Raw genomic sequence first — 13,882 nt, forward strand, 5'->3', positions numbered from 1 at the left:
CGACCAAGTGCTCGGAGAACGCGCGGTTCCTCAGGACGTGGCGGGACCTGCTGAGGGAGGGCTACGAGGCCCTGAAGCCCAGCGGCTGAGCCGCGGCCCACCGGGAGGCCTGCTTGGGTCGGGCTGGAGGAGCCTGCTTGGGTCAGACTGCATTTGGTTTGGTCATGGTTTTTTTTAACGACCGTCTCTAGGTAGTTCACGTGAGTTTTTCGTTTTCCCTCAGCAAACCCGCCATGAGTCCGGAGCTCTCTCAGAAACACTTGACGACTCATGTGGGTGTTGTGTGTAAAATAACTTTGGTTAGGGGATCGGGCTTGACTTTTAGACTCTTCCATTGTTGGGTCAGACTGCATTTGGTTTGGTCATGGTTTTTTTTAACGACCGTCTCTAGGTAGTTCACGTGAGTTTTTCGTTTTCCCTCAGCAAACCCGCCATGAGTCCGGAGCTCTCTCAGAAACACTTGACGACTCATGTGGGTGTTGTGTGTAAAATAACTTTGGTTAGGGGATCGGGCTTGACTTTTAGACTCTTCCATTGCAGCTCAGGCGACCACATACACGTGAAATAATATCTTTTTCTCCTTGGCGTGCTGCTGCACTGAAGGCAAAGTTAGCAGTGTGGTATATCCAGAAGGCGTTGGCGGTGAGGAAGCGGGTCCTGCGAGGAGCAGAGGTGCTGCCAACCCTTCTTCATACGAGCATCAGTGCAGCCCTGCCAGCTCCAGAGAAACTCGCTGAGCTAACTTCAGGCCTTTCTCTATGCACACTTTCTCTTCGTGTTGAGGGTGGGATAACGTGGCAAGTTTGCTTAGAAAGCTTTAGATAAGCCCTATATCCCAAACCTTACTATTTTTAGCAATGTATTTCTGTAAAACTGCAGATTTTTTGTAAGGTGTTTGATTACTGCAAGTTTTTTTATGCTCTTTTTTGTTGTAATAAAGTGCCTTATGATAGACCGTATATCTCTGCGTGGTAAAAGTTTGACAGCATTGTTTACTGCTAAGATGGATTATTTTGAACTATATACAAAAGCTTCCCTCAGTTGGAAAAGAATCAGTGAAATGTATCCTCCCATCTCTCAGGAAGCACATTAGAGCGTTTTCACTACTTAGTCCTGGTTTATATCTTTACCTTAAACAGTTTCTAGTTAGTTAGTCCAAAGCTTACAGTTAACAGAACCTTTTGGGTGAGGAGGTCATTAATCTAAAATAAAAAATCCTGTGCCTTTACCAAAGCAATGTGTAAAGAAGTAATACTGAAATGCCATGGTGGGCTGCAGGAGAACATAGTTGTACTGTGATTTATTAGTCATCTAATTTTTATAGTAGAAGAACTTTTTAAAAGACAAACTGGAGTTTTCTTATCAAGACAATAAAAATGTTACAAAAAATTCTGAAATAATGAATATTCTGGTGTTACTCTTGGAAACAAAGATGATACTGAATATATCCATAGTCACCTTTAGTGAAAAACAGAAGTAATGGTAAGGACAGGCAGCCTTGCATATCTCATCAAAAGTAATTACAGTCATTGAGAAGGTTTGGCCCCTCCAAGTATACAAATGTGGTAGGATTTCGCTTAGCTGTTTTTAACTCTAACCCAAAATGTTGCTAAGCAACTTGGAAGAGAAGTTGTTTTGTTCAGCAGATGTTTTATTTCAATAAAACATACAATCGTGGAAACAAGATGGTTAACAATCCTCAAAATCAAAATGATCCAAAGTTCTGTAAACAGCTGAAGTGTGAGTCACAGTTTTTGAAATTCTACTTCTTACACTGCTAAGAAGTTAAGTGCAAACATTGGAAGTATCTTTTAACCTAATTTTAAAAAGCTTCAAATCATCAATCCAAAAGAAACATTTTTTTTTACCTTTGTGGTCTTTTAGGCCATTGGACTGTGACTTACAGTCCTGAAAGAACTAGGAAAGTCATAGTAGTTCATAATGGAAAAGATTCTCTTAAATATCTATATGCGAAGGAGCTGCCTCTAGAGGGTTGTTTCAGATGAAAATTTTTTTTTTTTTTACCCTTATAATGCCAGGAAGTAAAATAATGCGCCCCCCCCAAGTGCTAGATGGCTGTGCTCTTTAAATTATTTTGACTGTAATGCATCTAATCAGATGCATAAGTTAATTAAAATGTAGATGTCATGACACCCCATTAAGTCTTCTATTTGATCGTCTCCCATGAGTCCGTACACAGAGATAGACGTCTCAAGACTGAAATTCACTGAAGTCTGCAAGCTATAGGGAGCTTCTTGTGGTAGCCCACAAAGAAACAGTGATGAAAAGAGCGGCATCGGGGTGTTGGGATGCTCAGTCCAGTCTTTCCAGGAAAGGAAGGAATCTTCTGAAGGGATTGAAACTTCCGCCTGTTACAGCTGAGGGACACTCAGTTGAGAAAACAAACATTTTGTTTTCCCCTTTGCCGCAGTTCTGCAATTAGAACAACCATTGCAATTTGAGGATTTTCTTTAGCCAAGTGAAATAGTTGGTAAAATTTTTAAAGGAATAAAATTTTCACTTGTTTGGCTTTTACAAATTTAATAAACTGCTCTAATTATGAAATTGAAATATTTTTCTTAGGGTTCTTGGTCCCTAAAACTTTTAAGAGCTGATGCAGCCCTAAAATGCAGCCAGCTGAAATGGGAAATTAAAATAAAAAGTTTAATGAAAATAACTTTTTTCTTCAAAGATAGAAAGTTTTGACACATTCTGCTTTCAAGGCGAGATGTTTTAAATGACAGTTCATTTTTTCCCACAATCCTGGCTTCCAGGAGGAAAAAAACCCAAACAAATGACTTCTCATTCTGATCTCAGCTGAGCTGTCAGTTCTACCCGCAGACAGACGTACTGCTCCCTCTTCTTCCTGCTTTGGCTGATGTGAGCCCAGGTGTGCTATCTCCCCCATTTTTCCTCAGTGCTGGAAACCAGCAAGCCCACAGATGTGAAGCTAACGATGTCGCCATAAAAATTCTGGATGTATTTACGTGTACGAATTTAATCTCGTTGACTGTGTAGTCACTGAAGCGTCGGAGGAGTCTGTACAGAGCACAGGCTTCGTTACCTTTGGCGTGATTTCATGCATTGGCCACATCTCTACCCAGATGAATGATGGACCATAGGTTTTCTGACTGACTTTACCTCTCTTGGATCTTCTTTGTCTGTAATTATACCAAACCTGATGAATCATTTCTTTGAAAGGTCGTGTAGTCAAAGTGTAGAGAAGAGGATTCAAAGCACTATTTATTGGCAGTATAAAAATCACCACCCAAGAAGTTATGGTACCTTAGGGAGGGAAAAAGAAAGGAAGCTGTAATATACATTCCAGTCTTTGTACCCGTTAATTAATGCAAGCACTTGATGACTATGCAGCACAGCTTCCTGGTGAGAGAGGTGGTCACGCGCTCCTAGGCTGAGTTAATGTTACACAGATAGTTTTCTTCTCACTGTTGTGCTTACACTGACCTCTTGCCTCACTCTGTTTCCAGGACTTCCTGCAAAACCTGACATTTTTCACTCTCCCAGTAGTTCCATTTAATCTCTCATTTTTCCCTGTTTACCCTAGCGCACTTTTTCTGGCTGAGCCCCATTTTTTTTTTCGCAAAAAACTTTTTGTCTCTGCCTCGCTCCCTGTGTCTTCCCACGATCTCTGTTCCCCATCCTCTACCCATGATGAATGACATGCAATCCTAACAATGTCCCAGAGGTCGTCTCCTGCAAAACAAAATCCTCCAGCCCCCAGTATCCCCTCAGAGGCTGTGTTTCTCCTCTGTACCAGGACCTCTCTGTTCCTCCCTCAGCGAAGAGTGTTGCATACATCCTTCTTATTTCCTTCTGGCCCTCTTGGTAAGAGTTTCTGTGTTCACACCGTGTTCCTTTCTCAAGGTTTCCTGCTCTCCTGCCTATATGGAGAATCCTGCCTTTTTACAGCAGCCCCTTCTCATCGTTGCTGTTTGGGAGATGAGTGACCTGAGGGGAAGGTGTAGAAGGAGCAGGAATAAAGTATTGAAAGATGCAATGTGCCCTGCGTCACATTGATTTATAAAACAATTACAGAACTGTTCCAAGCTGCACAAAAAAGCTTGATTCACTTGCTACAGTTTTGGATGCTTAGTTCAGAAGCTGCTACATTGTATCCCCAAGGAAAAAGAAGCACTGTCAAAGGAGGTTTAAGACTTCTGTAAACTTAGACAACTGTCTTTGATGTCTTTAATTTTGTGAAATGAGTAAATACCGTTTAATCTAGTTTATCTAAAATAGAACATTCATCTGCTAAACCTAAGATCACCCTTCAGTTTAGCAAGATTTATTCAAGATTTCTTGTCTCAGAATACATCTACTTTTCACAACATTTTCTTTAAAATTTCTTAGATTGTTTGATAACTGAAACTCTCTGACATAACCGACATAAATTCCAGACATCTGAAATGTTAACTTTTAACTTAAAGGTGATTCCCAAAACTCCTGGTCAGCACAGAAGGCAAAATTCACTGAGCTAAAATGTTTTTTGGGCAATGCAATATTGTGACATATATCTGTACACGGAATCTGAATCTGTTGTTGGTGATTCATGTTCACGTGTTCTTTCTAAAAGGGTTTACAAGCCCTACATAAAGGCTATTTTTCTGGCATGTACTGGTATTACAAAGGGAAGGGAAAAAATAAGGTGCCATTTTAAATATTTTAGGTTATACTATTTTTACATGGGAATATATTCATAGCATAAAGAATATTAGCAGAGCTTGATATAACTTAATGTTTTGAACTCCAAGTACCAGTTTGTAAGTTATTTCAGGACAGCAATTATATTGTTAAATCAAGATAGGCAACACTGTACTGTCCTGAGCAACATTTAGACAACAGAATCAGCAAAAGCTGTAAGATGAGAAAAGCCAATGCAAGTCAGCCTTGGTTGTAGGTATTCTACGGAGACAGACTTGAACAATTTGAATTTTGGGGTGTTTTTTGACTGACTCAAAGGTGACTAATCTTTGATGATTATACTAATATATTTCAATTCAGTAGTAAAACTATAATTTGTTATATTGTGTGTACATATGTATGTAGATATATAACACAGTTCATTCTCATAATGTAGTTCAATATATTTGATTATTTTTCTTCTGAAGCAGAAACAAGGCTCTTCATACAGACATAGGTGAAACAGCCTCACAAAAGAAATTACATACCTGGTATTTCTACTTGCAGTAAAGAAAGGAGTTTCAAAATAAAGATAGGTATCCAACAGAGTGCATCAGTAAATACAATGAAGAAAAAACGTTTAGCAAGGATCATCTCCTTTTTAATATGATTCCGAATTTCAGTAGCTGTAATAGCTGTTTGGTGAACACTGTAGAACATACTCCCATAGGAAAACACAATGATGATAAAAGCTGCCAAGTTTACACCTGTTTAAGAATTTAGAATTAGTTAAAATTTAACAGCATAAGGGTGATTCCACATCACCTATTTGCAGGCTGGGTAGTAAAGAAAAATATTTTATGTAAACTTCTAGTGCTATAGAATTAAGTGGCCTGAAAATCTGAATCTGTCTTCAGCTGAACACTGTTTTTTTACCTCTACTATGTAGTTCTCTGGTCTTACCATTGCTCTACTTTCCTGACAAAGTCTGTTCCTTCAGGAACTTAATTAATTTCTTTCTACTTTTTCAGCTTGTCATGCATTTTAAGACATGCAAGTATCTAATATAGTAAAATATTCAGGCTGGAAAAAGTCTTTAGGTGCTTACTGGAGCATCTAAATAGGAGGTTTGGAAATTAAATTTATTTGCAGCTCTAGTCTTATATAAAGAAGTGCAACTTACCTAAAAAAATGACAACAGAATAAATCTGACTTCCTGAACTTTCTGATTGTTCTGAGTGAAGAGGAAAACAGACGCCATTGGTGCCATAGTAGTTCCTGAAAAATTCCTTATTGCTCAGTGGGATAAAAGCGACAGCAAAACCAATTATCCAGATAAGAACCAAAATGGAAATTGTCCTGCATTTTCTGGGCTTCAAACACCTAAAAGGATAAACTATGCAGATGTATTTTTCCAAAGTCAGGTAAGTCAACAGCAAGACTGACACCTCTGTAGACAGAATAGCCAGCGATCCCACCAATTGACAATGAATACTGTCCATCCACAACTGAGCGTGCTTGTTGTATTCTCCGCGATATTTAAGATCAAAAGCTCCAATCACAAATAAATATATTCCCATCAGACAGTCAGCACCTGTGGGCACAGTGCTTAACATCATTATTTACACATCTGAATTTCCCATTCTCTGTCTATAAGTATATTGGAAATAGACATGCACATGTGTATATAAGTACATATTTATAAGTCAGCTAATACAGAGATATGAAATCAACATTATGGTTGGAATGCTATTGCAAACTATAATTAAGGCAATATAAATCAGTTCTATTCCTCCCTTTAAAAAAAATAAATTCATTTGGATTGCAGTCCCTTTTGTTCTTGTTTGCAGCCTGATTTTCTGAAGCTCAGATAGAACTGATTTGCAAGTAGAAAAAGATCTGGCTTCACTTATAGAAATATTATTGCAACCATTTTTTAATTCGGTCTTATTCCATTTGATAGTGACATTTGGCTTAAGATAATCTGCTTTGAGTAGGGCATCCCTACTGGATTCAAAGTTCAGTTTTGGTTCGTCTGCCTTGTGCTAATTAAAAATGGATGTGCATAGTCATCCAAGAGTAGTGAGGGAAGAGGAGCTGCCAACACAGATCTGAAGGCTTCTCCAGTATTTTAGCTAGCAGTTTTGCATAGTATTCACATTGCTCCCATGGAAACAGCAGTTTGAAAATCACTGACGTGCTGTATTTAGAAATGTTGCAATCATCATTTTATACGCTTGTCAAATACCTTTCAACGTGCAACTAATTCTATATTTGCCTAAGTTGTTGCTTGGGTGAAAAATAGAATAACTACTTTGAATACAATATTTACATGTGCAAAATGTTTTTTACTCAAAAACGCACAGTAACATTTAGGTTTATGGGCCTTTGAAAAAGCTGGGAATTGTATTTCTTTTTTATAGAGAAAGTGGGAATTTGACACAATACCCACAGCATTAAAATCCAAACGCAAAACCTTTGGAATTTATCAGCTGCCGAAGGCAGCATTTAGTGAGACCTCCTGGTGGGTAAGGTACAGCATTTTGTATCGTCATTCCCAACAGCATGAAAGTTCAATTAATCCAGTGCTGGGAATACGTCACTGTATTACAATAACAAACATCATACACGTTATGAGCAGACTAAACCAATATTTTTTTACTTATGGAATACTCACAGCAGAGAGACATTATTGAGATGGCGTGGAGCTTATTCTCCGATCTGATGTAAGGCCTCATGCAGATAACAAAAATATTTCCAAAGCAGGTGATGGCAGATACGACCCACACAAACACTCTCTGTATGATGCTAGCTAAAAGATTCTCAAGGGATGAAATCCCATCAGTGTTGGGCTTACAGCTGCGCACGTGAGGGGCATATCCACAGTACTGGAATTTCTTAAAATATCTGGTTGTGAGAAAGAAAAACAGTTAAGAGATGGTTCTAGTTTCATTACCAGAATATCCAAACTCTCTAGTAACTACTCAGAAAACATGTTCTGAACAAAGAAACTTTAATTAAAAGCTCTTGAAACCTGACACTTGCTTACACATTACTTTTCATACACTTCTGTGTTCAATTATCCCGTATTCTGTAAATTGTAAAATTCAGACCAAAGAAAGCAAACTGGAGTAATCTACTTACATGTGGGAAAGGTTTCTCAGGGGTCTGAACATTCTTCTCTGGATGTTTGCAATTTCAATGCCCTCCAAGCTGCTGTAAACAATACACTCTCACTAAAAGGCCACAGAAACTGAGCAGTAAAAGAACAAACTTTAGGAGCATTTAATTGTGCTTCTATGATTATAGGGAACTAGAGATGGACTTTAATTGCATCTAATCTGTGATCCCTTAGAAACTTGAACAGAGGGTCTGCTTAAAATCTAAAGCGGAATATAATAAACCGCAGTTAATTCTAATAAACTTGCTGTTCTTCCAAAACCGTGACGGAGGCTCTTTCAGTGCTCTCAGCAGTGCAATCTCCGATTATGATGTTGCCCTTCCAAAGTATCATTCTACTGATGTTCTTTCATCATCTCTGGGAAAATAATAGCGTGTTCCAGCAGTCGTATCTTACATGTCTCTTCTCTATTTTATCCCAGGGAGTGCTTTACTAGACAAACAAACCACTGCAGGAATTCAGTCATCACTGTGTCAAGAGCAGCAGGAGGCTGGGACACAGAACACAGCATGTAAGGGAAACCACTGGCTTTCTTGTGACACAAAGATGGGATTTCTTTTATTACTTTTTAAAAATTTTTTAAAATATATTAAAAATGGCACTATCATTTCCCTTGCAGTTAAGTGGTTCTTTCAGAACTTCAGTATCTGTATTTCTCCTGTCCATCCTATCCACTAGTTAGACGTGCCACTGTTGAGATGTGTTTCATCATCTTTCTGGAGAGCTTTATTTAAATTCACTGTTCAATGCTTTGAATGCAATATTTAGGTGAATTCTGAGCACATTTACAAAAAAGTGGAGAAAAGTACTGGTCTTACTGCTTAGCTGTGGTGGGCTGATGGGGAGTTTTGCTAGGCAACAACTTTCATTTAACAACTTGCTTAAAAACATGGAAGGTCGTGGTCACTAAACTGTTCTATGGTGTTACACAGCGGATAAAATACATGCTGTAGCTTGAATTAGGGGGGTAATTAATTATTGTTTTCTGTGCTCAGATGCTTATTTTCATGAAACTTGAACACATTTAGTATTTTCAGGTTGTTAGCCATTTACTAGATTTAGTTGAATTTGGCCACTGGATTCCAAATCACTGTGAGGAAGCCGGACTGATCAACAAAGGCATGTGCACTGCTGGCTACAGCTCAGAGGTCAAAATTATAAACTCCTGCTATGCTCCTATCCAAGCAACATCTCTTTTTGGATGTCCACACCCATTTTTAGCAAGACTTGTTGAGATAGGATAAGGGGTAATAGCTTTAAACTTCAATAGGGTAGATTTAGACTAGGTATAAAAAAGATTTTTTTTTCAGTGAGGGTGGTGAAGCGCTGGAACAGGTATCCCAGAGAGGTGGTAGACCTGGAAACATTCATGGTCAGGTTGGGCAGGGTCCTGAGTAACCTGCTCACTGCAGGGTGGTTGGACTAAATGACCTTTAATGGTCTCTTCCAGCCAAAACCATTCTATGATTTTCAAATGATGACTGACAAGAGCCAATGCTGTGCTCTTCCACGCTGGTTATTGCAGGTGTGCCGTCAACCACCGGTTAATTTCAGATCTGCAAGATTGTCACTGCACTATTACAGTGTTAGGAAGATCTCTTCTGGCAGAACTCAAGTTAGGGCTTCTGGGCTTCTGTGTTAGTACACCCACAAAATCTCACCCTAAACTCATCCAAAATATTTATAAAAGTCCCACCTCTCTCTGACGTGGCAGGCAAATCATACTTGTTCTTTTCATGCTGTTAGCAGCAGATTCTTTAAGAATGGAAATATATCCCCAAACTTGTACCTGTATCAGATTTCTTTATAATTTCTGTCTTAACATAATGGTACCTGCCCACGACATTAATAGCCCCAACTGGACCTTGCATGACCCGTAAACCCTGTGAAGAACTTGTGCAAATTCAAACAAGAGTTGTATGAATCTTCTCTTGTAATAGCAGAGAAGATAGTGTCCTTCTCTAAGCTGAATTTCTAATCTCTTTTTGTTGGAAAAAATTTCATTATGAAACTGGTATTTTCAGGAAGGAAAATTTGATTTTTGCTAGTAGTTATTCTCCACGCTCAAAATGTTGAGTATCATCAACATAACTATAAACTATTTCAAAGGTAATTTCTTAATGTATTTTGGATCACGTCCCTCTGAAGATGTGCACAATTACAAAGAAAATACACCTAAAATGTAAAAATTTGATACTTACAGGGATTTGAGTTTAATTAGAAAATCAAACTGGTCTATTTGTATTTTCTTGATGGGGTTGTAAGAAAGGTTCCTGTAAATACAACGCAGACATAAGTAACTTTGTACATCTACCTTACAGCTTGTTCTAAAGTCAAACTACATAACTCATTTGCTTTTTCAGTCCTGGAGGAAGGACTTGCGCAATAGACAGTTCCAGCTGCAAATGGTGACATTCATTTAGTGTTATTCAGCTTGCTAAGCCAGTGGAAAAAATTAGATGCTTCACAGACATGCTATTACCACAAACACATGCACAACTTCCTCCCTTAACCTGATATTTAAAGGTTTTGACCAGAGAAATATTTAGTTATTAAACTTGTCAGACTTGTCTTTCAAGTAAAAGAACCTAGCTGAACTGCACACAATTAGAAATAAATTACAGTTGATTTTGCTAGTTGCTAAAATCTATTTTTTCATAGTCACTTGTGTGAAGAGACAGAGGCAGTGGAATGTAAAAATAGTCACTGGCATTTGATGCTATCACTCTGTGTAAGTGTGGTTACATCCCCTTTTTCTTCCACTTATAACTTTTCCTTATATTTTCATTTTGATATTGTAACTAAAATGTACAAACTCAATAAATGCAGCTATGCACACTTGGTTGTCCCAGTGTATTGTAATGGATCCCAAGGATGCTAAAAATGCACAAACATCCTCCAGAGAGGTCTTCAGTTTTGTGACTAGCGCCTCTTTTAGATTATGTGAGAAAGATTGGGATTTGCCAGCAGCAGCATTTGAGAATTTGTCTATCTATATAAACATCACGGGAAAAAGAGATACTGTCATTCTGTTTTTATGATACCTTATATGTTTTGAAACTCTTTCACGGGATAAAAGCAGTTGCACACAATGCATCTATATGATGCTCTTCCATGTTTATAATCTGTTTTTAAAGCTGAGTCCTGATATCACATTAAATGTTCCCCTAAAATTATTGATTTCTCATGATTTAGCTAGCATAGCTCACTTTGTACATACTAACAAGATCTAGGAAAAGGTAGAATGTTAACTAGCTATGTTTTGGGACATGAAAATACACAACTTTTAGGAAACTATTCCAAGCAAAATGTTACATAGAGTTACTTTGGGGATAAGTATTGTTTTGGGCAGAACTTAAGGATGCATACAAAAAAAGTGCTCTTTCCCAGCATTCATGACTAAAAGCATCGTATTAAACGAGTAATATACAGTTAAATATAATAATCACCAAGAATCCTTACAGTTGTGAAAGCTCCTTTAGATCCTTAAATATATATGGAGGAAGTGATTCGATCTTGTTGCTAGCCAAGTCTCTGCAGAAACAGCCACAGGTAGGATACAGTAAGTTCTTACTAGTCTCGGTAATTTTACCAAACAGTTTTGCAATTTCAAGACACACAGTTTTATCTATTTGTTATATAGGTTATTATTTATTATAGGTTATCAGAAACTTGGACTATAAAATAATGCTGTTAAAACAAGGTGGGAAGCTAGATCTGTCAGGTCTCTCATTGTCTAGTTAGTTCAGAGATGCCACTAGATACATAATTTATTATTTACATCGAAAAGAATGTAAAATACTCTTAACTTGGGATGTAGGACCTTGGAAATAATTTAAACACAGTTTCATGATGGGAATTCTTTCACATGGGTGAATCAGCCTATCATTCCCTTAGTTCTTCTCTCTACCTTGCTCCTTATTTTCACTACACGTAAATCCTAATAACTGCGGACAGAGAAGTAAAGATCTCGGACTGAAACTGGCAAACTGTTCTAAAAAGGCACTGAAGGCACCCATGCACCTAGACTGTGGTGATGTGAGATTAATTAATATTATTCTCTTTAGGGAACATAACAATCTTGTAAGCAACCTCCCCAATATTATTGATACCAAATATGCATTTTATTGACTGTTTCTTCCCTGTTAAATATATAGAATAAAACCTGAGGATGGGTGCTATCTCCAGAACACGTTATATGAAATATTTATGATAAATGATATTTGTAATATAGCTAATAAAACTTTGTGACTTGTACAAGTACGAGAAGAAATCTACTCACAATTCATCTAACATCTGGAGAGAAGCAAAGCTGTTTTCATTTAAAGAGATGATTTTATTTTGTCTCATCACCCTAAAAGAATAAAACAAACTTGTGTTGCTGCTTCTGGACATCATTTGGTTTAGGAGAAAACTTTATATAAACTTGAAAAGTTCTCTCTTTTCTACATCTTCAAATATTTACCCAATTATGTTGACGAGCTAATCAGACCTAGACACCATTTTATAAATGGTTGCATATACATGAATGTATTTATGCATATATATATATATATGCATATGTACATTCATGTATATGCAACCATTTATAAAATGGTGTTGTATATGTATATGTATATGTATATGTATATGTATATATATATCTACACCCCCACCCTCACAGGAGGCTGGTATAAATTGACTGAGGGTGGGAGGGAGATTAGTGGGCTGGAAGGCTTTAACCTAACTGCATGTCTGACACAGGCACATATCCTTGTAACTTTTCCTTCCCGTGTGCCACTGATCTTAATCCTTAAATGAATAACATAGATTTTAAAAAAGAGAAACCAAGAATATGAGTACTGCACAAGAGTTAAAAACTGCAAGTCACAGATACTAATCTAGCAGACAGTAGAAGGGTTTTCTGAAGATCACATCATCACTGAAGAAACTTTGGGGAAAATTCAAAAGTCGATGAGCCAGCCAATCCACCAGACAGACAAACTCTTCAAAACGAAGAAACAAGCTACGTGTTTTGTATGTTTGCTGCTTTTTGCTATGAGATTTTTGCCTCCTTTTCCAAGGAAAAAGGTAGAATGAGAATTTCTAAATCTAATATCAGTCAAAACTGTGTCAGTGAAGTTTACTTGCATACATCAATGCTGAATTTTCCTGTAAATGTAAACAGTGGTTATACTGTATGATGCTCATTTAAAACCAAGCATTTTAATTTCGTTTCCTTGAGATCCAAGTAACCATGATACACAGAAAACTTTTATATTAGCTGTAATGAATCTTTTGACCGTTCAGCACAAGCATGTTTCACTCTGGCTAGCTGGCGTATCCTATTACTTACAGTACAGTCAGAGTGTTGCAGGAGATGAAAGTGACATTTCGTACATGATGGATATGGTTGCCTTCAAGATCTCTGGGATATAAAAATAAAACATCAGTCACTGAAAAATAAATTTGGGCAGTTATTCTGAGGCAATTAAAGAAAAATACTACCAAAAACTCTGTGACTGCACAGAAAAGAGTGGGAACCAGACATGCAATATTTCTGCACACCTAACTGATGACTTCAAATTATCAACTTGGTAGTGATGCAGCAGGCACTCTGTAAGATCCAGCGCCTTATTAGAAAAAGTGGTGTGGGAGTACCATATAAAGACAACAAAACAATATTTTTTGAGTGAAATAAGGCAGACTTACAGCCAATTTAGTCTTGGCATATATTGGCACAGTGGTTTATCAGGCAAACGAGCAAGAGAATTATTCATCAGCTCCCTGAAAAAAAAAAAAAGAGAAATAGATAGCATACTTGGCTGTATTTGCCAAAATTACATTACAAAAAAATGTAACTTCACTTCACTTCACTTCACTTCACTTCACTTCACTTCACTTCACTTCACTTCACTTTACTTCACTTCACTTCACTGCTGTTTAAATAAAACATCACAAGTCAACACAAACATTTTGACTATTCGTTCATTTCATGTAACTACTGTGAGTGATGGAGGAAGGGGGACACAGAGGGAGGTTTCCCTCTGAGCTTTAGGGGAAGAGGGTTGCTGGTCTTTG

At 37.6% G+C, this 13,882-nt stretch overlaps 1 protein-coding gene across 1 annotated transcript in view; it reads right to left on the bottom strand.

The window, feature by feature from the left end:
• Window positions 1-2,983: 2,983 nt before the first annotated feature.
• The window catches only part of RXFP1 (relaxin/insulin-like family peptide receptor 1), a gene marked incomplete at its 5' end in the record, with an annotated part of 15,028 nt that continues 4,129 nt past the window's right edge, over window positions 2,984-13,882 (bottom strand). Inside the window, 10 exons of the mRNA XM_009871518.1 lie at window positions 2,984-3,285; window positions 5,190-5,408; window positions 5,825-6,235; window positions 7,319-7,548; window positions 7,786-7,854; window positions 10,024-10,095; window positions 11,285-11,356; window positions 12,105-12,176; window positions 13,158-13,229; window positions 13,514-13,588. Of these exons, the coding sequence (XP_009869820.1) occupies window positions 2,984-3,285; window positions 5,190-5,408; window positions 5,825-6,235; window positions 7,319-7,548; window positions 7,786-7,854; window positions 10,024-10,095; window positions 11,285-11,356; window positions 12,105-12,176; window positions 13,158-13,229; window positions 13,514-13,588 (1,594 nt within the window). The remainder of the gene's footprint in view (window positions 3,286-5,189; window positions 5,409-5,824; window positions 6,236-7,318; window positions 7,549-7,785; window positions 7,855-10,023; window positions 10,096-11,284; window positions 11,357-12,104; window positions 12,177-13,157; window positions 13,230-13,513; window positions 13,589-13,882) is intronic.

Source organism: Apaloderma vittatum, unplaced genomic scaffold, assembly GCF_000703405.1.
Source record: "Apaloderma vittatum isolate BGI_N311 unplaced genomic scaffold, ASM70340v1 scaffold30626, whole genome shotgun sequence".
Taxonomy (NCBI): Eukaryota; Metazoa; Chordata; class Aves; order Trogoniformes; family Trogonidae; genus Apaloderma; species Apaloderma vittatum.